Source organism: Mixophyes fleayi, chromosome 4, assembly GCF_038048845.1.
Source record: "Mixophyes fleayi isolate aMixFle1 chromosome 4, aMixFle1.hap1, whole genome shotgun sequence".
NCBI classification, from domain to species: domain Eukaryota; kingdom Metazoa; phylum Chordata; class Amphibia; order Anura; family Limnodynastidae; genus Mixophyes; species Mixophyes fleayi.
The window spans coordinates 66115376-66141081 of NC_134405.1; the positions used below are offsets into that span (position 1 = coordinate 66115376).

At 40.7% G+C, this 25706-nt stretch overlaps 1 protein-coding gene across 2 annotated transcripts in view; it reads left to right on the forward strand.

The window, feature by feature from the left end:
- Positions 1–25706, forward strand: part of GPAT2 (glycerol-3-phosphate acyltransferase 2, mitochondrial) — a 56285-nt gene that overhangs the window by 22681 nt on the left and 7898 nt on the right. For both annotated transcript variants that reach the window (XM_075207367.1, XM_075207365.1), the window contains exons 12-21: positions 525–610; positions 4233–4333; positions 13410–13480; positions 15449–15710; positions 16047–16180; positions 16337–16414; positions 16494–16625; positions 17181–17301; positions 17526–17597; positions 24653–24708. In XM_075207367.1, the coding sequence (XP_075063468.1) occupies positions 525–610; positions 4233–4333; positions 13410–13480; positions 15449–15710; positions 16047–16180; positions 16337–16414; positions 16494–16625; positions 17181–17301; positions 17526–17597; positions 24653–24708 (1113 nt within the window). The remainder of the gene's footprint in view (positions 1–524; positions 611–4232; positions 4334–13409; positions 13481–15448; positions 15711–16046; positions 16181–16336; positions 16415–16493; positions 16626–17180; positions 17302–17525; positions 17598–24652; positions 24709–25706) is intronic.

A 25706-nucleotide genomic window follows, 5' to 3' on the forward strand; every position in this document is an offset into this window, starting at 1 on the left:
GGTATATACTGTACGCTGGGGGTTATTTAAAGTTGTCTGTTGTGTTCTATACCAGATACCGGATTACATTAGTGTCATTTAAACTATATAATATCCTAGTTGGCTTTATCTGATGTACAATGTTCTGTAGCCTCTTTACTTTGTTCAGGCCTCATTAATATAATAACCCCTTCCACTGTATAGCAAATAAGAAGTCTCCTCTCCACCCCATTTACCCCACTCTGTTACCTGACAGTCAGAGCTGGCTGAGTGCTCAGTCTGCCAATACTGCAACAGACCTCAATCAAGAGCTCTTTTGAAGAGCTGTAGTGATCTTGTAGTACATGTATTACTAGCTCAAGATTCAGGGTTATGTAAAGAACCTTGGAGATATGTGTGCATGTTTCTCCTGGCGGATGATTAAATGAGTGAGTACATAGTTGGTAGTCCCCTAAAGTAACTTGTGTATAAAAAAATTACCCTTTTATCCCAGTGAAAAACCACTTATCAATGTAAATGCATTAGTATATTTTTTTCTTTTGCAGGAATACATAAATAACTACACGTGGAAGCACATGGCCCCTGCCCCTTGCCTGCGTGAGGCTCTCCTGCCCTACATTCTGGGTGCAAGGTAATGAGACTAGATTACAGAAACACAGCATTTCAATGAAAGTCTACTATAGTTAACCGCACCAGGAGTAAAGTTAATAATTCTGATTGGATTTAGTTGACTGGATGCTTTAGTAAACGGAGCCCAAAAATATACATTCAGTATTACGGTTGTACTATAATGTACCTTTTTGTAAGCTGGTCTCAATGATTTTATCAAAACTGCAAAGTCCATTAGCAATGGGAATAGATGGTGGTGAAATAATCATTGCTGGTCTTTATGATGGAATAGTAATATAGCAAGTGATCTCTGTTGTCCCACAATAGTAGACTATAAACATGCAATATCTCCACCCTTTATTAGGAGGAAGGTTGCAGACTTTATGCCCACATTCATATATTTACAGGTCTACTGACAATGCTTGGTCCAGCTTCTGAGAAGCAGGAAAGAATTCTTAATTCCTGTTTTCTTTCCATGCACAACGATCTCTTGGGCTTACAGTTGCCTTTTCAATGATGCATACATGGCACAATCGGGACAACCCTATGAAGGATATACTGTAAATGCAGCATGCATTGTTTTGTCTATGAATCATTATCCTGAGTTTGTTTTGTATATTGTGGCTAGAGGCATCAACAATCCTGTTTATGAGTTTTGTTTATACTACCTTTTATTGTGCACGTGTACCAGACGTTAGTGCTTTTGTAGAAAAATGCAGATTCATTCCGTCCAATTTGAGGCCAGTTAGTTCATCATCATCATCATCATCATCATGTATTTCTTTATATAATTCCACCAATTCTGCTGCCGTGTACAGAGTATACTTGTCACTTACATCAGGGCCATCTTAACAACATTATGGGCCCCCGGGCAAAGCAGTGCACCGGGGCCCATAGATATAGATATATAGATGTATACATATACAGATATAGAGATAGAGATAGATAGATGTACTTGCTCAGTGACCCTTGTAGGTTTTTTTTGCAGTTTTTTTCTTTTGCAGGATTATTTATTCTCATTAAAAGCCATGCCTATGGGGCCCCCTTGATCGTGGGGCCCCCGGGCAGCTGCCCATCATGCCCAATAGAAAAGATGGCCCTGACTTACATCAGTCACAGCCCCATTGAAGCTTACTGTCTAAATTCAACTGAAGTGATAATATTTTCAGTCTGCCTACATGACTGTAAAAATATTTGAGGAAAAACAGTAATGTGTCCTTGATGTTCCTTAATGGTGATCTAGAATTTCAGCACAGGGTTATTGAGAGTACATGCTATTCATAACAATTGACATCTGTGTGTGGAATGAACCAGTGTGTGTTGATTTCTTTTTCCTTTTTAAACATACAAAATAATGTAGATGCGCTTTAACAAAAAAAAAAAAAAGAAAGAAGAAAAAACGGTTGAGCATAAACATTTTGGAAATGCTGTATATGGTGAGAAACAAAATGGCAGTTGGGGGGGGGGGGAGGGGGGAAACATTGAAACCATTAGTGTTAGTAGGATACAAGGAAATAGTATTTCAGCTGTCGTCAAAACATTTCATTTTATCCTCATCCATGAATATTTACATGTCCACTAGGGATTACACATGTGAAAGCTGATCTCTTGAATGGTGAAGAAAACTCTGTCTTGGATCAAAAAGGAGAGTAATTACCAAAATTCATGGAGGATTGGGAAAGGGACTTGGGTGGTCTACTCAAGCGTGTTCAACAAGTAGAGCTGTAATACAGACACGATACAAAGTCCTTGCCAGATGGTATCCGTGCCCTAATCTTCTTGCTAAAATTTATCAAGGGGTCACGTCATACTTGCTGGAGGGGCAACGAGGCCACGGGGATACCCCTTGACATCTGGTGGAATTGCTCCAAAATCTGCTCTTTCTAGGATGGGGTGATTTCCACTTCAAAATAAATTCTGGGAAGAGAGGTCCCAGACAACCAGTGTTTCTTGCTCCTCAACATTACAAATATGCCAATAATCCAATACCCCGAATCCTTAGTAAAACATATAATCTGTGCATCAGCAGCTGTGATCCCACTTAATTTGAGAAAGAATTGTTCACAAGGATATCATTTTATAGTATGGATGATCCGCTGCCAAATTCGAAGACTTCTGTCCTATCTGGGAAGATGGTTGGAATTTACAGACACTGAAATATACCTCACTATGTTCTTCTTTACCCTGATGGAGGTCTAAAGCAATACCAGTTCCCTAATGACTACGTCACCCCCCTTGGCTAACTCACGTAGAGACTGGTACCTGTGTTTCCAATCCCCTCTACACACGGCTCTTTCTCTCTCCTCTGCCTCTTTATTACCCCTGGTCGCTTTACCACCTTTCTGAGTTTATTAGTAATGAAATGTTACTATCTTATAGATTACGTGAAGTTTATTTTAACTGTCTCACACCATTTGGATTTATTGATTAGACTTTGGTCTCCACTTCTTCTATTGTTGACCTATAACTAAAAACCTTAGATCATGTGTTATCTCTGAAATGAGTGTGATGCAGGTTTAATAGACCATTACTTGAAGACTCATTGTTATTTGTTTACCTGTTGCCTTTGTATGTTATTTGGTTTTCTAAAATTCAATAAAGAAATATTAGTGTGTGTATATGTGTATGTGTGTGTATATATATGTATGTATGTATGTATATATATATATATATATATATATATATATATATATATATATATATATATATATATATATATATATATAGCAATGATTGTATACGTGATGGTCTGCAATCTCCTTTGCAACTCTTAATCTACAGTTATGTAGCACAGTGGTTAGCATTGCTGCCTCACAGCACTGGCTTCTATTTCAATCCACTCTCAGTGGAGTTTGGATGTTTTATTCTCTGTTACATAGTTTTCTTCAGGTTGGTCCGGATTCCTTCCGTCAAAAACATGTTGGTAGGGTTAACGTTATTGTAGACTGTAAACTCTGCCGGGGCAGTTTGAACGTTCACTGTAAAGTGCTGCAGGATGTGTTGGCAGAATATAAATAAAGGTTGATAAATAAGTCCTAGTAAGCCAGTGGCAGGTCAAAGCACCACAGTAGTTGTCATTGAACAATAGCTAGAAAGAGGCATGTTGGACAACTGACTTCATACTGTAAGTCATCTGTGGACAGGGTTACTTGTGATACTGGCTTATTTTGTTGGCTGCAATTACTGGGAACCAAAAGAAGAGCTATAATTGCAGAGTTTATAGTGGAAAATGGATAAAAGTGGGATGACGTCAGCACAACATTTAAACGTGATCTGAATGCTGTTGTGTAGATTCACAGACACAGATCTATAAATAAGAGGAGTCCAGATGTCGGCCTGAGCAGTTTATATTGCAAGAAATTTCATTCTCTCTTCTGTCCAGTTCTCTCGCATGGTCCAGTTAAATATGTTGTGCTCATAAACTGTACAGTATAGACACTGATCATCCACTGCTAACAAACATTGACAACCTGTGTCTTACCAGCACTTGTAAAACCGTAAACCCCATCATGGCCAGTGGTTGGCAATGTATATTGGTTGTGGGCAGAGGTGGCCATCTTTTCATCAACGCAGGTGGTAAAGTCTATGCAGTATTGCCAATCCACTGACAATGTTTAGCTCATCTTGTTAATTCTCCTAATCAGGAAAAAGATGTATGACGAGAGGGCATCGGCAGGGGATCTGGGTACTGGAGCTGTGCAGGAGGAAGCATTAGTGAATGGGTTCATACTGCATTCTCTGAGAGGTAAGGTGCTTTATAATTGGACAACCTGTATTGAAATTGCAAATACTTATTTATAAAAATAAAAAATCAAACCAGCTTTTATTTCCTTCTTGCTGAATAAAGCAGGGGTATTACAAATTCTGAGCGATACAATTCAATAGTGTTCTGTTTGATGTCAAGCAATTCTTCTGCTATCGTAAGTGACAGTCTGGCCACTGGCGCAAGGCTGATACAATGTAAAGAAAATGTTTGTGAACCCTTTAGAATTATCTGTATAACTACTTTCATTTGGTTTAAAATGTTATTTGATTGTCACATATGTCCTAATATTAGATCAGAGTTATCAGATAAATTTTCCTCCAAAGTTGCATTTGTGTCTGTAACACACAGATCCAACATTAATTTTCTTTGTAGGAATAAAGTATGCAATCTTTTTTAGATTTACTTATTTATAAAATCTCCTTTTAGCAGCATTAACTTCTGCCAAATATTTCCTGTTCATGAGTTCCACAGGTCAACTTAGAAGTTTGTTGGTGCATTTTGATGTGTAAAAGTGTTTTCAACTGATTTTATTTTTTTATTTTTTTTGGTCTGTCTTGCATGAACTCCTTACTTTGAGGCTCGGGGGGGTTTTCACCAACTGAAACAAATGTGCTTGGCCTCTTTTTCCGCTTAGCACATACATAGGTGAACACTTACATTTCACTTTTTGAAACTACTCCAGTGAAATCACTTTGCACCATTAACACTTTTTGCGGGATTACAGTCCCAGCTAGAAGAGCACATAGTGGAAGGAGTACAAAACCTCACCTCTGGGTTTGTCTCCTATCTCTTTATGACTGTTCAACTTTTCAATTTTTCTACCTAAATACTTCTCAGTTTTGTATTATCTAATTTATCCTTAATTCATGTGTTCCTAGTTTAAATTAGAATGGTTTTATAATGTTGGTCGATTTTTATAGATGTGCTTTTAGTGTATAATGTGCACAGGTCTGTTACAAAAGGCTAATAAATGGGGAGACCGGTTATCTGCCACTTCTTATTTTGCATGGTGAAAAAGACTTTATGCCCGATTTGCACTCCCTGCTAAACAGCAAACACTCCAGTAAATGCACCCTCTTTACCACTTGAATCTCTTTCTCAATATCTCATCCTGCAAAATGAGATCTCTTAATTGCGCGTAGGCACCATGCATGGTGAATAAATTTGAAGAGCCCCTTTCTTTTTGAAAAAAAAAAGACTTAAGTGTACTGTTCAGTGTCTGCAGTTCTGTTTACTATTGATCCGTAAGAAAGCAGAAAAACTCTTGTAAGTTGCTTACAATCCCCTCAAAACATTACATATTTATTTACTGTATACATCTGTGCCCTAAGATCATCCTCTTCTGTTTATATAGTGCCACTAATTCTGCAGCGCTGTACAGAGAACTCGCCCACATCAGTCCCTGCCCCATTGGAGCTTATCACACATACACACAGACAGAGAGAGACTAAGGACAATTTAATAGCTACCAATTAACCTACTAGTATGTTTTTGGAGTGTGAGAGGAAACCAGAGCACCCGGAGGAAACCCACGCAAACATGGGGAGAACATGCAAACTCCACACAGATAAGGCCAAGGTCGGGAATCGAACTCATGACCCCAGTGCTGTGAGGAAGAAGTGCTAACCACTGAGCCACCGTGCTGTATCTTTTCTTACTGTTGTACATGCACTCTATGGGGGGAATTAAATTCTGTGCAAAGTGCCGCCGGATGGTCTTGCAAAGAGACTCCGCGGTGATGTCTGGCCTGAAATCTCCACTCGTTTTTGCAGAGATTCTTCTCCTGCAGTAACCAATAGTGTGCGCAGCCACACATCACAGCGATGTCCGGTAGCACTTTGGACATAATTGATTTCCCCATAATGACTGAGGTGGTGACACTAAGTGATCAGAGAAACAATAGACACACAGTTTTATATGCTTGCTGCCGAATATGCAGTACATTTTAATTTTGCTCAGATACATTTATCTTTCATCCTATGGGAGGCAATGGATACTCTGAAGTAGAGTGCGGTGAAAGTCGCTTGGACACTTTTAAACTTGTCTCCAAAACCTATACTCTTCAACTTTATGGAAGGCTGCTGGGGACTTCAGTTTTTTAGTTTGCCTGCTGTAGCAGGGCATTTAGTTAATGGCTGCAACAGACAGCCTTCTATTTATGTATTTCAACTTTAACTTTATTTTATTTTATTTTTCATTTCATTTCATTTCATTGTGCCCTGGGAGAGCTTTCCTCTGGTGCAGACAACCACTTAGCAACGATGGCTACAGGATGCCTAAAGTAGGCAGAAGAGGTACCGGGAACGATAAGCCGTCCTGCTGCCTGCCCTTCTCCCTTGAGAAGATGCAGGGAGATGGAACGCTCTGCCATAAGTAGATCCTCCCATAGCTTGCCTTCCTAAGACCACCTCTATTCCGATATGCTGCCTTGAGGGATAGTATGGATAGAAAAATAGAGTGCACCCTTAAGTCCATTTACATTACAGCAGGGGACTCCCTTAGTCCATTCTTAGCTTTTGGCTTGGGTCAATTAGCCAATAGATTAAGCCTCAGAAGTCTTTGTGTGCCATCTTGCTTGGAGCTTGGAAGAGAGACATAGAATCTTAAAGGACTCTAGAGTATTTGTCCTTCTTTGGAGAGGCTTTTGTTTGGTCCTACTGTCACTCGGTCAGAATGACAGGCAGGTTACTCACTCGGGATTTGCTGTGGTAGAAGCCGTCTACTTTTCTTCAAGGACTGGTGGTTCATATCACAGACACCTGGGTGTAAGGAACAGTAATGATTCCAGAACTAGAAGAGTAAAATACATTGGGTTTTACTTCTAACCTCTTCCTATTCTGTTATCCCTGGATATCCTACTTCTGGTGGACAAGTTCAGGATGAAGTCCTTGAGGACTTTCGTCTTCAGCAGGGAGTAAGGCAAGTCCATGGTGTCTTTGGACATCAGGGGCATGTACTATATATTCCAGTCTGAGAGAGACACCAGTGTCTCCTCAGATTCATTATAGGGTCCCTCTGTTTTTTGCCATTTGGCTTGTCTTCAGTGCTGAGGGTGTTACCGGGATCAGGGCAGTGACGACTGTCGTTCAGAGATCCAGGGAGGGTATCTCTACCTGGAAAATCAGCAGCTCAAGACAGGCATTCCCCTACTTTGAGACTCTTGGTCAGTAGACGCCTAAGGCTGCACCCATCAGCCACGGTTGCTTTTGACAAAGGACATAATCCTCTCCTTAAAGGGGCTCACGAAGACCTTGGAAGATCAGACTGATGTCTGTTTTCTTTTGTTTAAAAGCCCTATGCACAAATGGCCTCTTCCGTTGAGGTGATGCACAAAGGGATTTAAGATTGTACTATACTTATAGAGCGAATTTCACCATAATCTGCACAGTCAGTTCATCAAACCGTCTCCAAGAGTGCGCTTTTCGCTCATCTGGTGGCTGAGGAATGACACATACTGATGTCCTAGATCAATTTTCAGTGTAAAAATAAAGCTATCAAGTATTTGTATGCTACATGAAATAATGGGCAGTATTTAACTTTATGTGCAAAATAATAAATTAATTTGCACCCCTTGCATTGTAGCATGGTTTGTCCAGTAGCAAACTTGCTTTTATTTTTGCTTTGCTCTCCTTAATGATTTAAGCCCTAAGAGTTCACTGGCCTTGAGAGGAACCTACAGGATCTTTCAATGAGTGGAGCGTTCTATTCATTGCGGAACTGTTCACCATGGGGTTGGAATACTGTGAAGCAGATTTTATTGTCTAGGTTCTTCTCCTTGTGATGATGGCATCTCAATTGAGCCACATGGTGGATAGTGACAGCTCCAAGATTCACAGGCATTGCTAATTAGACCCCATGTCGGTGCCATGGGACTTCCTTCTGTTTTTCCCTTTTCCTCTGGTAGCAGTGCTTCATTGGGTATCCTTGAAGGTCTTAAGGAGAGGGTGTACAGGTATTACTGGTGGCACTGGACTGGCTGTGAGGGTCATGGTACATGGACTTTTCAGAGTGCAGATGACCTGTTTGGATATATACCTCTAAGACCAGACCTTTTCTGCTACAGAGTTTCTTTTGCTGGATTTCACAGCGTGGCTCCTGAAGCCATGATCCTTAAGGGCTAGTGTTACCCTGACAGCTCTGAGCTAGATAGCCATTTTTTGGCAGGAATTATCTCAGAGTCTGGTACCTTCTGGTGTGATCGGAAGTGGATTTCCTACCTGTTGTGTTTGTTTTTGTTTTTTTGTTTTTAAATTTGGCTGGTTTTATTTCTCTTATTGTTAGAGGGTCTGGATTGGGGTTTTGAGACTTAGGGCCAGATTTACTAAGCTGCGGTTTGAAAAAGTGGGGATGTTGCCTATAGCAACCAATCAGATCTCAGCTTTCATTTATTTAGTACTATCTACAAAATGACAGCTAGAATCTGATTGGTTGCTATAGGCAACATCCCCACTTTTTCAAACCCGCAGCTTAGTAAATCTAGCCCTTAGTTCCTTGAAGGTCAAGATGTCTGCCTTATTGGTTTTCCTTTGTGAAAACTGGTATTTTTATTGGAACTGCAGACTTTATTTCAGGGAGTGGCATTTGTGCAATCTCTACATATCCCCCCACTAGCTCCTTGGGATCTTTTCCTGGTGCTGACAGCTTGCAGCACTTCACATTTCGAATATTGAATTCTTTGCAGTAAATCCTGCTTATCTGAAAGGCTTCCTCTCTTGGCCATCTCCACAGCTATTAGAGTTTCAGAGCTAGCGGCTCTCCTTATGTCCCTTTTTTTTTTCCAGACAGGGCTGTCCTTCTGGCTAAAATTTCTTTCTCCATAAGGCTGTTCCCAGGTTCCATCTGAATCGGGGCTTGGTGATTCTGGCCATTAGATCAGGCTAGGTGTACAGATGAAGAAGGCTCTTATCATTCTCTGGACATGATTAGGCCCTTATGGACCTAGGACTTGGCTATACAGCTGTGTCGGGCGGCCACCTGGACTTCATGACACATTTTCCTGTGTTTCACTGATGCAACATTTTTGGCGTCCAAAGATACCAGCCTTAAAGAGAAGGTGCTGTGCACAATGAAATTTGAGCATGCCCTACCGTAGGGAAGGAAATGGGATTTTTTTGTACTTCAATTAAATCTGAGTCCGGTGGGGGACACTGGACACCCAGCATTTATGCTCCTTTTGTTCATTTCTTGTTCTCCTTGTTCTGGTTGTTTTATTGGAGAAGCTTTTCTCTCCTCTCCTGTTTGTTCTGTAGTCCTGGTTCTGTCCTTTAGTCTTTGTTCGAAAAATACTCCAGTCTCCAGCAGGCTTCTGGGATATAGAGGGGTAGGAACTTACGTTTTTGGAGGTAAATTTTAAAGTGCTCCAAGCACCTGTCACCACACTCTATACCATAGTGCAACTGTGTTCACCATGGGACTCAGAGAAAAGGATTTTTAGGTATAAAAATCCCCATTTTGTTTGTCCATTTAGCACATACATAGGTACATGCCGAAATTTCTCTTTTGGGAACTGCCCCATTGAAGTGCTAAATGTAACCTATTTTGGGATTGCAGGTCCAAATGCGCATGGTGGAAACCGAAAAAGATGTCGCTTACAAATTCAGACTACTATATGGCTATGCCCTATTACCAGTTTGTGCGTGATCCTGCCTCATTGTTGTAATTTTCTGGGGAACTCAAATAGCCGTGAAGTGTCTCTCAGACATTCTGGAGACACTTCGCTGTGGAGATTTTAACAGAAATCTTCGCTCATTGTTCCTCGCGACACATAGTGGTGCAAGGAAAAATGATTGGCAATTTGTACCACAGTATCAGAAAAAATGCGCAGCAGCGATGTTCTGAGGAACATCGCGGATAATTGAGACTGCCCCCAAGACTGTTGTTATTACATGTAACACTATTGTACATTTAGATGCTTTTATTACATTGTTTGAATAGTTTCTGTAAATGCTCTTTATTCATATAAAGTGCACTTGGTTTTTGCAAAAGTTTTTCCATTGAAAGTATAAGCCACTTCTAAACATATGTAAATATTGGCTCATTTTGTGGGGTTAAGAGACAGCCACCTAACAATACTGGTAATGTGACCTCTCCCCCCTTTGTGCATTACAAGATATTTATATAAGCTCCAATCTAGCTTTTTATTTGTGGACACAATAGGAAGTGCACAAGTTTGCCAACCCTGCATTCCCCAAAGAATGTCCTGATATGCTCATCCCATCAGATTATATAAACTTTTGTATTCACTGTAGACTCCACAATCTTGACACACTAATCTATTAGCTTCCCAAGTAGTCGGGTACAAGCATAATGCCACGTGAAATAATATGCATAACACAGTTGGTCTGCAGTTTCACAGCTTCGTAAATTACCATTTTTGTTGGTAGTATTAATTAACATTTGACACTGATTCCGAGAGTCTTGGAGCGAGGAAAAGTAAGTTACATTTTGATCAGTCTCACAGTACAGATGAGCAGTTTTGAAAACTTTTATCTTTCTTTGTGAGTGTTTATATAACATACACTTATCTGAAAGATTGTCTGTACTGGAAATATGGGTTTGGTGTTCTCTAGTCTCCTGTTCCTCTTTCTTTGTTTCTCATCTACTGCTGTGTGTAATCCGACGATTTTAGGGTGTGATCTCACTGACTTCATTCCTGGTCTACATGTTCTGGTCCATCTCTTCTCACTCCCACCCACTGATCTACTTTTATGTCTAATTCATCATGTGGCCTGGTCTTCTTCAACCCTTACCCATACAGCTGCAGGAAATGTCTGTGCAGTGCTCCTAGAGATAAATTGTTGATAAAAATATATTTCAATTTATAAAAAGGAAAAAAACAAGTTATACTGGTGGTCCCAGTGTCCCCCCAGAGACCTCAGCGGCGTGATGCTGAATTAATACAGCCTGTGATGGGAAACCTAGGAGCAAGAATAAAAATAGTCTTGCGGTTTTTGAGCTGCAACACTCTGATTGGATGACGTGGATCAGAGGGCAGCTGCGAAAGATGTAATTTTGTTATTGCTGAAATGCGCTGTGCTGACCCCTGGGGGTCCCAGGAGGCAAACACTTGAGTAAGGAGGAAATGGACAGACTAAGCAGCAAAGAGGTGCTACAACAACTCCACACATTACCCAGAAGCAAGCTGTTCCAGGCGTTGGTGAAGTAGCTGCTTATGGCAGTGATGATACCCTTCTCTAGCTAGGAAAACCAAGGATGTGCACAGCTGATACTTTTGAGTGGCTGGTTTGGCCAAATGGCGCTTTAGGAAAAGTCAGTGAAAATCTGTAAACTTGTATAGCGTGACTTTGTGGCAGAGTAAGGTCATCTGTTCTTACACCATTAATTCACCTGTTCTAATGCTTGTCCACCTGTTCTTATATTCCTAAGATCTTTTCTCATGCCTGCCCCTCAGTGCTTGGGACTGGTCCGCTTGTTAGGCCTGTCCTCTTTCACTTCTGGCCCACCCAACACCCACTCATCGATCTGCTTTCATGTCAGATTCCCCTGTTCTTCAATCTGAATCCTCTGTTCTTGTGTCTGATCCACCTATTCTCATGTCTGATACTGACCAACCTGTTCTCATGTTAGATCTGCTAATACCTCAGAACATTCACAATAATTGTGCACAATCACTGGATCGGGGACAGGGGACTGAACATGGGTTTCCGTACACTGATGGAGTTAACCTTGTTTAGTTTTCGAGCTGTCACCGAGCCGCAGCCCCCAACCCCCTGTCATTCGCTCCTCTCCACATCATTTCGTAGGCGAGCAGCAGATGGATTTATTCTCATTTCTTTTCTCTTCATTAATGTAAATTGTTCCATCTCTCCAAGCCTTTTGTCTGGAAGCCTTTTGAACGCTTTGATACCTTGTTGATTTGCGTATACAGCTGAAGTAATCCTTTGTCGGATGACAGAGGCTCAGAACAATAAAAAGGGGGCTGCAACAATGTTTCAAACGGTGGCACTTTTCTAGAGAGGATATGTGACCTTGTGCCAATAACACTGATTATCAACTGAATACCTCCCATTAAACCCAGGAGTCCAGGGGTTAAACTCAAGCCCTTTTGTCAATAATTTGATTAAAAATAGACTTGTAAACATACAGTAATGAATATGTACATCACAAGCACCCCAGTAGAATTAAGAGATAATACCCCCATAACTTTAAATGTATGAATAATATCTTTGCTGAGATACCTCAGCGAACCTGTCTTCAAATAAAAATCTTTCTAGTGCTCGGTTTGTTAAATCTGGAAGGAACTATCCCCAAATCCACAGTGGAATAGGCCATGTTTCGTTTTAAACGACTAGACTGTATCTATTACGTCTCTTATGCATAAGACAGACTTAGGCAGCCTGTGTCTCCTCATCTAAAGCACAGTGACTGGTTGCAGCATTAATTTTGGTCTCAGCTGCTGTGGAACTGCAAGTCCAAGCATGCCCTATTAGACAAACGCCTGAACTACCTATTTTGATGTCTGATACACCTGTTTGGATACACCTGTCCTGTCAAAGAAAGGACATATTGGGACTTGTTGTTCCATAGCAGCCGAAGATATAGAACTTGTATAACTCAGGCATAGAATGTGTGAGTCACAGTGCACTCGCTGATAAATGTTCTCCCACGGATATCCGATGATCGCTGAGCTCTAACCAATGCATATGGCTTGTGTTAGCTTATTCATATGTGAAATGGTTCATTGAGAAAGAGGCAAGTGGCGTTTAATCCACTATTGCTTGCACCTTCATCATTTATTTATATAGCGCCACTAATTCTTCAGCGCTGTACAGAGAACTCATTCGCATCAGTCCCTGCCCCATTGGGGCTTACAGTCTAAATTCTCTAACATATACACACAGACACACACACACGTCAATTTGTTAGCAGCCAATTAACCTACCAGTATGTTTTTGGGTTTTTTTGAGTGCAGGAGGAAACACACGGCAACACAGGGTGAACTTACAAACTCCTCAATAGATAAGCCAGTGGTCAGGAATTGAACTCATGACCCCAGTGCTGTAAGGCAGAAGTGCTAACCAATTGTCTCTTCCAGCGGCCGTGTCCTGTTCAGCTGTCATGTCTTCCCACATGATGTCCGCACTTCTCCTCCACAAATACAGAGCTGTGAGTACATAGGAGTTTGGACACTGTATTATTTTTATGTTGGTAAAAATATCCCACAGGTTCTGTGTAGGAAGTTTAACAAATGTCCTTTAAGTATGTTTTACATTAACTGCAAAAGCCGCATTTTGCCAATACAATGCTTTTATTTAAAGGTAATGCTAATATTGCAGTTGTTTCTATTTTCATATCTAAATATATCTCATAAAAGTTAAAAAAACAAAAAATCACAAAGATTTTTAAAAAATACTATGAACCATAAAATACAATGCATGACCAAGTTAATAGCAACTGAAAGCCACTTATGATGTTCCCAGCAAAGGTAAGCAGAAATAATGGTCATCATCCTAATAATAATGCATAGCAATCACTTGCTAGGGATCTAACACTAAGTGGCTGCATAATATATAACGAGGAAGAAAAACAGAAAGAGCCTGATTTAGAATTGGATGTAAATCCATTTGCGCCACATAAAAATGTCTTGTGTAAAAATTTGTTCCACTTTGCGTAAACTGTAAGTGCATGGATGCACGTTTGCATGTACATAAGTCATAATTTTATAGTTAACTCTATATCAGGCCCAAAGTATGTGACCCATTACAAAGTACTTGGAGGTACATAGTATGTGTGTGTGTGTACATAATCCACATTTCATGGTATGTGTCTGCCAGTCAAATGCAGCAACATGCAAATTATTCAACGATACTTACACAAAAGCTAGGCTCATTTTTATTCTAACACCTTGCACTTGCAATACCTTCCATACAAGTCACAATGTATGTATGTATACACGCACATGTGCACTTAGTTCAGGGAGAGTAAATGAGTGTGTTCATAAACATACCAAGGAATGTGCACAGTGCGTATATGTAACAAACAGCGTAGCGTACAAACAGCAGGTGTGTATATATAATGTGCAAATTTAATACTTAGCCATCAACAGCTAAGTAAATAATATGCATGTGATCAAATAGTAAAAGGTTTAAAGGTGCAAGTATATAATGTGTGTGTTCATGTCAGAAAAACACAAGGTACATAGAACACAAATGCAGAATACCAGAATGCAACTGTGTATACAATCACCGCTGTGTATATATAAGATTAAAATACTACGTACCAGCAATTATTCAAAAGTATGCATGGGCTACTCCGTTAAGAAAGCCATCATTAACCTCCCTTACTCTACTAAATAGTAACAATTTGACACCAATATAACAATGGGTAACTGTGAAGGTTTACAACTCAAGAAAAGATGGAGTTTTTCATTGCAACCAATCAAATGTTTGCTTTCATTTTCTGATCTGCACTCAAAAGAATTAGTCAGAATCTGATTGGCTGCTATTTGCAGAACCTACTTTTGTTCAAAGTTACCTGTAGAAGAGTTTTCCATATTTGTCTTTTGGACAGTCCACCTCTAAAGTCTGACAGAGAATCCAAGGATTTACCTGGCGTCACAGCCATAGGAGCATCAGAGTACTCTGTCAGCTGACCTCTGGCTGCAGTCATTGTACCAGACTATGGTAATGCAAGGAGATGTCCACTCCATTCTCTTATCAGGATAAATGTAAAACTCCACTCTTTTGAAACGCTGTGGCTTGTAATTTGTCCATAAACTTTATCGGGTATAGACTTTGGAAGACGACAAACTGTATGTCGGGACCCTGACTTTGATTTCCTGTCTGTTATGCTCGATTTCCTTGACGAAAACTGCATTTTTTAAAAGGGTCTCCTCTTCCTTTTTTTTTTGTTTTTAATTATTATTTATTTATATCTTTCTATCTTTTATCTGTTACGCTTCGAATTTCTAGTGTATTCTCCTGATTGCCAGTCATACTATTATTGTGTTTTTGGATTTATTTATTTTTTTAATTATCTTGCTGTAACATACTACGTATTTTCTACACCATTGCTCTGCTGAAACCCGTTACCATACCCCCTCTGTTCTGTGTCTTAATTTAGTCTTTCTTTCAGGGGGTCTCGCTGTCCAGACTCCTTTCTGCATTGCCATTGATGACAGAAGATATTCTCCTTCATGGGTTTGATGTGGGATTCTCCGGTCAGCGGTGGGACGTGCTCTGTCACAGCCTTTACAACCTCCGCCACTGTGTCTCCCTGTACTCTGCCCCCTCAAATGATATCTACGTGCTTTGTCGAGGGTCACAAACCAGTATCGGGGAACTGGGGCAAAAGAGTACTGCCCTGCTGGCCGTCTTCCTGTATGAAGCTATAGGAGGTGAGTCTTGCATGACTAGTTTTAGGTCAGCAACTATGTTTCATGTGTGATTTATCTACCATACTTGGCAGAATTTTGAAATTAAGATATCAGTCAAGCAGTGAGTAATATATTCAAAAAAACAATATAAAATTGCATTTATTGTAAAAACAAACAAAAACAAACGTCATTATCAACACAAGACTAAAAAAAATGTGATTCGAATGCCTTACATTATCTCATCTGGATCATACTGTGTCATCAGCGTTAGTATAACACATTATCTTGACCCTGCATTTTATCATAAGCTTTCTTCTGTACATCTGTATTCTCTCTGTCAACTTCTATGTCTTGCAGCCTGCGCGGTGCATGCGCTTCTGGCCCAGCTACCGACTCTCTGTCTGGTGGAGATTTTGTTTACCCAAGATGAGCTTATAGAAATGATGCTGTGTCTCTGCTCCCTGTTGCCCAAAGATATTCTACTCCAGCCGGTACAAATATTCCCACACATCTTTCTGACGAGTTCTTTTGATTCCGTTAGTTGTTACATGCTAAAGGGACATTCTTATGAAAGAAAAATAAAGCAATGTTATTCCTTTGTTCAAACAACCGACGAGTTGTGACTGTTCCTTCCCATTGTTTTCCAGCCATGTCAGTCCATTTATGTTGTGTGTCAGGACATACTGGACAAGCTGATTCAGTGTGGTCTTCTCTCTATGTACGAGGTAAGAGGCAATCTTTAGCATACCATGCCCTCTTGGTGAATTGATGACCAGCAGACACGTGAACACGTCTCCTTCTCAGGACCCTAGTGCAGCTCCAGCCTGTGACACAGGACGAAGACGTTTTGCAGACCGACTAACATGGAGAGCCATTGATGACTTGTCAGATAGCGACAGCGACTGCATGGAGGAAAACAATAAGCGTCACTATAAGGTAATTTTGTTGCTGACTGGTCCATTATGTCCTCCTTTAATGATGACTCGTATCTCATGGGCATTTTAGAAAACTGCATTTTGCAGCCAGAAATCCATTCACAAGCTTGAATAGTGACCTATAGCAGTCAATGGGAAATGCTGTTTCACTGTTACATGGGAAGGCTTCACTTGTAAGAATGCTTGTAAGAGGGGTAATCCGTTTTTCCCATAAATTGTTCCATTTCACTGAAATGAACTACTGAATGCCAGGTATTTCTGGAAAAAGGGGCTTTCTAAAATCCCTGAAAGTGGTAAACATTGTATGTTATAATTACACTATAAATGGGGTAGATCCTGGTAAACAATACAGTGTAAATGTTAATGGAATCTTTAGTGATATGGTGACCAGGCAGTGCTTAAATCAATGCAGTGACATATATTGCAGATGTATAAATAAATGGTACAAATAATACATTCTGTACTGTGTTGACAGTGCATAAAGCCCAGTTGGCCCATTTAGTCTGTCCGTTTTACTAACTAATGGTTTATTCTCCACTTTCCCCTGCTTCAATAGCTGGGCCGCTCGCCTCATCATGCTGATTTCTTTGTCTTCCTTTGTCACCTCTTGAGTCCCGTTCTGAAGACTTATGAGAGGGCTGCATTATTCCTGCAGGAACATGGATTATGTGGACATGGTATGAGGTGTGGGACATCCGGGAGTCTAAGAGGCACCAAATATGGGCATGTTTTGGTAGTCAATAAGTGATATTAGATAATGTGGACTAGTGGAAGTCTGAGCTAGTTGTGTTAACCTGCAGCTGTCTGTCAAGTTCTGGATAAGGACAATGAGACGTGGGGCATTTAATATGAGGGAAGGGTAGATTGTAGGAACAGAGTCACAGTTTATCTTTATCCACAGACACAGAGTCAGACTATGTGAACCGGCTGCATCGTTACCTGCTGCAGAAAGCTGATGAGGATGGATACTATGGTGAGTTTATAGCTCTGCTACTGTCGCTGAACTGTACAGTTCAAATGCCTTTTAAAGTAACAGAACAATGGCAGATAAATGGTAAGAACTTGTACATGGTATACACAATTCACTCACAAAATAAAAAGTACAATAAATAGACTTCTTTCCATAAAGCAAAGCATATTACTAGTGTGTTTGGTATTTAGAATATACAAATATTGCTCACAAATTCACTCCTGTAAAATGTTTGTTAATATTGGTCTTCATCTATTATCAGGGCTTAGTGATGTCTCATCATTAGGAACATGTGTTTGTTATAAGGAATAACATACCTTCTATTGTAAATTAAATACATATTTGATGTTCCTTAAAGGCCTTATTAATTTACATGGACTCATTGAGTTATTTAATGGTTGGTGGGCCAGTACGTTAACCCATGCATATGATACAGTGTGATCATTGACACTCTCTAGGTCAGTGTTGGCTAACCTGTGACATTCCAGGTGTTGTGAAACTACAAGTCCCAGCATGCTTTGCCAATATATAGTGGCTTATTGCTGGAAGGGTATGCTGGGACTTGTAGTTTCACAACACCTGGAGTGTCACCTGTTGGCCAACACTGCTCTAGGTGATCGTGTTATTCATGTGAAATAGAGCCAGATATTCTCTAGTGCACGGTTTCTCAGCACTCTCCTCAACTGCTCCCAAGAGGCCATGTTTAGAGGATTTCCTTGATTACTCATACTTGATGTAAAGGATAGATTAACACAATGAACTAATAAATGTGTTGTACCAAAATCTATTTACCTGTGCCCCCTTCTTGTCCATGGCTGCACTGTCCCCTTTTCTGTTTCAAACTATAATGGCTCCCAGAGACTACTTTTAGACACCAAATGATGGTATTCAACAGAGAGTTGACATTAACACTCCCCCATACCCTTTTCATGTGTTACACATTGACAACTGTCAAGGTGTAGTATCCAACTTCTACTGCAGAGAAACAATCTTTCAGACGTAACATCAAAAGACTAAATATCTGAACTGCAAGCCATATTCCCAGAACTCTGCCCGAAATTGTTTTAATATTTCTAGCTAATACATTTTGTAGGGTCTCTCTGGACGGGTAAACCCCCCACCCCCCCTCACCAGCCTATTTTCCCCATTTGAAAAGTTATGCATCTCTTCACCCTTCCAAAAAGGCGTGATCTCCCCTAAATACAGTTTTGCTTTAAATGCTATATCGACCCCTGGAAGCAGACATGAAAGGGAGTGGGAGAGGGACCAAATCCCCCCACCCCCATGGAGGACTACTGGGAATTACTAGAGAACAGGTGGCCACCATCTCCACAATGATTAAAGAGAAGGTTTATACAGTTTATTACAGATGGTATTTTATTAGCATAATTGTATTTTTTTTGTTCCTTGTTTGTTTTTATATACCTTATGTGTTGTTCTTCGTTTATGTTTGTATTAGATATTTCCAAAATAAAAGGTTATGGGGAGAAAAAAGACAGAAATTACTTTGTTTAAAATGATTAAATACAAGCTCAGGTACTATGCAATTGCTTGTATTGTCTACATATCGGATATGGAATCTGCACTGTAGATTTGTGCCATCTATTTTGTCCTTGGTGGTTTAATTGATGTCAAATACGTCACGGAGTGCTGACGCCAATCTATCCTTTAGATCAGGGGTAGGCAACCTGTGGCTCTCCAGGTGTTGTGAAACTACAAGTCCCAGCATGCTTTGCCAGTAGATAACCAGCAGAGAGGTGGCAAGGCATGCTGGGATTTGTAGTTTCACAACACCTGGAGAGCCACAGGTTCCCTACCCCTGCTTTAGATTTTATTGTTGATCTGCCTTTGTTTATTATTTGCAATTATTATTGTTGTTGTTTTTTTTTTTTTTAATACATTTTAGTGCCTAATTATTTGTTTTGTTAGAGGACCCTCCTACCGGATAATACACATCTGCAGCAACTGACTTTTAACACTGCAAAAAAAAGTCTTCTGAAGCTTAAAACACATAATCTTTTACATTTATATAAATATTGTGCGCATTTTGTCCAGACTGGATGTTAGGAATTCACAGGAAATATGACGTGATGTTGTAGTAAAAACAATATGGAGTTTATTGCAGTTCACTGCATATGATGAGCACAACAAGCACATTGGATTTAGCAGTAGCAAAAGAAGACAGGTGAAAGTTCACATTCTGATGTAATGCAGGAATATAACAACTATGTGACAATGCAGGAATATAAGTCTTTGTGGCAATGCAGGAATAAAAACAAAAGATTTAGGATGCCAGACGCAAACTGCTCAACATTCAGCCCTCCAATCCAAGGGTCTCTTCCAAACAAAACCCCGAACCAGAATACCAAAAACCAAAAATCGGGTGGAGATGGCGCTAATGAGATGTGAATGAGAGTGTGTGGCTTTCCTTGAGGGTCCCATCACTGTAGAGGAAATTGAGGCGTTCATAGCATCATCTCCTTGTAATAAAGCCCTGGGGTTTGATGTACTGCCCATGTACAAAATATGTGGTGCTTTTTTTCATCCCCACACTACTGGATCACTACAATGAGTTCTATGAGGCAGTCGTTTTACCATCATCCATGTCGGAGATGATAATAGTAGTCATTCGCCAGCCGGGTAAGCACCCGCTAATGCCCGAGTCTTATAGACCCTTCTCCCTACTTACAACGGATGTCAAGATTTTGGCCTTGCTATGCAACTAAATACGGTTATTGCCCAGTTTATCCATCCAGACCAAACGGGTTTTATGATGGGGAAATCCACGGCCATCAACCTTAGATGCATATATACTCACCTACAGATGCCAGGTGATCTTGGGGATGGGGCAGTGGTTGTATCCCTAGATGTGGCAAGGGATTTGATTTCATGGAGTGGGAAGTAATGTATAATTGATCCTAAATTCTTGTCTTGGGTGAGACTATTGTATTCAGCCCCGCCGGGCAGAATTAGCGTGAATGGCCACTTTACATCCCCATTTGATCAGGTCAGGGGCACAAGGCAGGGTGTCCTCTCTCCCCAGCTCCGTTTTCCATTGTTATAGAATTTCTGGCCTGTTTGATACAGGCACATCCAGGGATATGTGGTCTCAGGGCTGGGGACAAGGTTGCGCTTTATGCCGACGATATACTCCTGTTCTTGAGAGATTCAGAGACGTCTCTAGCCATACTATTACAGTTGGTGGATGAGTTTGACTAGTTTATCTTCAGGCCAGAGAAACCACCAAAGTCTAGTATTTTTCCCATTGGTAGGGGCCTCCTGGTGATTACTACCGGAACTCATCCACTACAGTGGACAATAAAATTGAAATACCTGGGAATTTCGGTTACAAATTTGACTACTGACTATATACCATTGATTAGGCGCTTCCTGTCAGGTGACCTGGTGGGCTTCCTTGACAGATGGACGGGGTTCAGGTGACCTTCTATGCATGCTCTATTAGGCACCCGTGTCACAAGAAAAGTCCCGCCACTGCTTAGACAGACTATTAATATAGGATGTGTTGAGGGGAGTGCTGGAGCCTGCGGGGCTGGACCGTGACACTCCGCTTTAAACGATTGATACCCTTCCTGAGCTTTTTAAATTAAGACCGCATCTACAGATTTGTCACGCCTTATTAGCACAATTTGGTAGTATTCATGTGACCTCCAGTCCGGACCCTCTTCGTTTGCTCCTTCGACAGGTGGTTTCCACCAAGACCATCTCTATACTTTCCTTACTTAATTCAGATGATTTGGGTCGGTTACAACAGGGATGGGAGCTAGATTTGGAACCCTTGACTGACGAAGACTAGAGATCTATATTAGATAACGCTAGGGAGGCCACCTGTTGTACCAGATTTAGGCAAGCTCAGCTTTATATCCAACACAGAGTGTATTACTCTCTGCACAGGCTGCTCCAGATGGGTGATTATTATTATTGTTTATTTATGAGGCGCCACAAAGTATCTGCAGCGCCGTACATAGAGCATGGTGAAAACAAAACAAAAACAGGACACAGCCTAAAGTGGATGACAATGACAAAGTGCAGTAAACTATCAACCCAGTAGAGTATAGGACAAAACAGGACATGGCATACAGGGCAGTAAGTAATCAATCCACTAGTACTAAGGAGGCCTGGCCTAAGTAAAGGGCAGGATACTAAGAAGCTAGAGAGTGGAAGGGGTAGAGAACTATAGCAAGCAAGAGAGGAGAGAGAGGAATAAAGTAAGCTTTACCTGTGCCCTAGAGTGACGGCGCAGCTAACAGGATTAAAGCCAGCAAGGTGAGAAGACAATGGAGAAGATGAGTTCAAGGGTAGGGGCTTAGAGATGAGGAAATTGAGTAGGGTAGCTGAGGAGAAAGGAACAAAATGAGGAGGACATGAGGATGCCCTGCTTGCGAGAGCTAACATTCTAGAGGGGAGGGGCAGACAAACAAGAGGCAGAAAGTGGGGGTGGAGGAAATGGAGGACTATGTGATGAAAAATGAGCAGGTGGAAAGATGATCAAGGGGGTAAGAGAAGGAGGGTGAGGAGTACCACAACTGATGAAAAGGGATCATGGCGTGGAGGGGATAGGATAGAGCGTGGAAGGGTATGCATCCCTGAACAGATGGGTTTTAAAAGAGCATTTGAAAGTGTGCAGGCTAAGAGCCTGAAAGGGTGAGGGAGATCAATCCAGAGAAGGGGGGCAGCATGGGAGTAGTCTTGAATGTGAGCATGAGATGAGGTAACCAGATGAGAGGTCAGGCAGCATTCGTTAGCTGACCGAAGGGGGCGAGATGGAGTATGAATGGAGAGGAGATCAGAGACGTAAGGAGCAGTGGCGTTAGAGAGGGCTCTGTAGGTGAGGCGTTAGAAAAGGATCCTGTGGTGCAGTGGAAGCTAGTGCAGTGCTTGACAGAGAGGGGAGGCAGATGTAGTTCGGCGGGAGAGGAAGATAAGTTGGGCTGAATAAAAATATTTGATTAAGAAAAAATCAAACACACTGGAGGTCTCCGATAACCACATTTTGCCACATATATTATGACCCTGTAATACTAAACAGAGTTCTTGATTGGACAAGGGACAGATCCATTAAACAATGGGTCTGGATAGAGGAATATACGCTGAACACCCAAATAAATTACATGCCTTGGTTACTGACACTCCCTTCTGTTCATCGGCCAACACTCATTCCGACTCCGAACAAATGGTCCAGACTCCGAACTACTCCATACATATCCTCTCTGACTTCTCCCCTAACTCCATTACTTGATATCCCAAATTTTCCCCAGGGTCAACAAAAAACGGTCTTTACTCACTGGACAAGAGCTGGAATGTCTCGGGTCTGCCAGCTGATGGGGTTGTCGGGTGTTATGTGATTTCCGGACATTCAAACAAAATGGGACTTGCCTAGTTCCGCAATATGGTGATATCTGCAAATAAAACATTTCTTAAACTATCCATGTGTGCCTGAAACAGTGAGAGCCCACTATGTTTGAATCTTTATGCACTGCAACCCAATATCATACCATTGGAGATCTACCCAAATTTACCAAAAGTTGGGAACGTGACTTAGAAACTGTCATTTCAGATCAAGAATGGATTGACATTTTCCAACATACACATGCCAGATCCATCACTGTTCGGGTGATAGAAACCCAATAAAAAGTCCTGACACGTGGTATCGATGCCCCAGCCTCCTAGCTAAAATGTATCCTACTCTTTCAGACCTTTACTGGAGATGCCAACCGACACCAGGTTCTCCACCACATATCTGTTGGGAATGCGTTGCTCTTAGTCTCTTCTGGGAGGCAGTATTACTTATTTTCAATGCAATAACAGGTACTGAAATACCAAATTGTCCAAACTTTTGGCTACTTAACATTAGTATGTATTTCTTGTATTGGGAGACATTTTAATAAAGTACCTAAACTCGATGGCTGTTATACCGATTCACTGGAAGTCCACAACACCACCAACTATTAAAGAATGGTTCACTTTACATGTATACGGATGACCTGATCTTCTCATCATTAGACAGGTAACACGAATATTACATGTTAACTTCATAGTCCTCCTTACACACAACTTTGGGATAGCCCCAGTTTTTTTTAAACCAGTTTGTTTGAGGTGAGGTCCTTCATAAAAATGAACCTGCGGAGTAAATTAAATTTTCTTAATCAGGTCTAAGGGCTGGTTCTTGTAGTACAGGTGCTTGTCTTGGAATCATATTTTTCATAATTTTCTCATATTTTTCATAATTTTGTCTGTTTTTCATGATTACTTTTGGTTTTGCTAATTAATGTTGAGAACTTGTTCCTATAGAAATAGGCTTTGGTGGGAAGTCTACTCGCCCATTGGTGCAAATTCTTCTCACCATACATTGTTATCCCATCCTATCAAGAAAGACTTCAAGAGCTGAACATGTAAATGAGAGAAAGTACAAAGGTTAAATATTCATAGTATTGTGCTGTAGGTTGGAAAGCTCATGGAGCTCCAGGGGAGAGGTCTGCCTTAGATCACCTTTGTGTGTCAGCACTTATAGTTCAAGTGTAACCGTGTATATAATAGTGGGATTTTAGCAGTTGTTGGATGCAATTTATATTGAGTATATATAGTGTGGGCAATAGGGGTCAAAAATAAAATAAAAATTCAATTTGGTGAACAAATAAAATAAAAGCCCCTTGTTTCTAGGCCCTATATCACCATATCTTACATAACATCTTATACTTGGTATTTTTTCATATATTTATTTCACTATTCTAGCAAAAGAAAATTCTGCCTGTCCCCTCCCTTGTTTTCCGGTTTCCATGTGGTTGTTCAATGAACAATCTGTAGCCGTTTAAATCATCAGAGTATTCACAGTCTGTCAAATCTAGGAGCTAAGTGGATCTACAAAGATGTCATGGAAGAGGTGCATCAAAGTTAGATGCCAGCAGTCATTGTTTGGGTGCACTTTCTATTAATCAAGGAAAATAATTTACGATTAATTATGATTAATAAAGATACTGTGTTCTCTGACAATTGTGGATACTTACAGTACCAGGTACTTCATGCTCTTAATTTTTTTTCAGAGTGTGCAGAGCATTCCCTGGCCACCTGTGCTGTCAGAACGTTTATGGATCTCGGGGTACGTATCCACATGACCTCTGTTAATGACCTCCTTCATTTGGATTACTTTTTAGCTCCAGTAGAACCTGGCTGTAGTAGAAGACATAAGGAAAACCATTCTCAGTCCACACTTTTCCTTCTAGATTATAACCACTTTCCATTTGTTTATTATCCACTCCCAGCATACATAGCCGACCAGGTGTACTGGCAAAGCAGTAGTTCTAAGTTCTTCAACCCCTTTCCATTTACCCAAATTTGTATTCTTTGACCACTCTGCACTCCACTAGTTTGCAATGCTAGAAAAAGTTTGGTGCTATATAATAATAATAATAATACAATTATCAATAATAATTCTGAAATGATCTGTTGTATGTAAACCTCATGGAGACTTTATACTGTTTCTCTGAATTAAAACTGCCTCATGTATCTAATAGTTTACATCTCTAATACCCTCTTTGTCCATTAATCCTAAGTGCCTCTTTAGTACTTTTAACAACGATACAATCACCAACACTGATCTCACTGCTCATTACCTTGCATGTTACTTCAATTTAAATATTAATACCATCCATATCACAGGATGGCGTATCTGTTCTTTTTTTCCATCTCCAGTCATAGTACCTGGCCTTCTGCTCCTATTCCCTCAAATCTTGTTCACTCTTTCACAAGCTCTGATTCCCAGTCTTGAAATCTTTATTCTCTTTCCTTCAGTAGAGGGGGAAAGAGATGGGTTATGTGCTACACCTAGGAGGCAAGGCACTGGGAACATAAACAAATGAATGCCTTCTCTCTTCCTATAAACCTCCTCTAGTCTTGTTCCTCCCTCAGTTATATTTCCAGTGCCCTGATTAGGAGGTGGACACAGGGCTCTTGCCTGTCACTCACCGGACCGTGAGTGCCTCTTCCCGGACATTTAGGAACAGTGGTCGTCTTCCATCCTGAGGGTCTGCGCATGCGCAGCCCTTTCCTATACTTCAGTGTATGTCCCTTTAACTCAATTGGCAGATCAGGCAACAC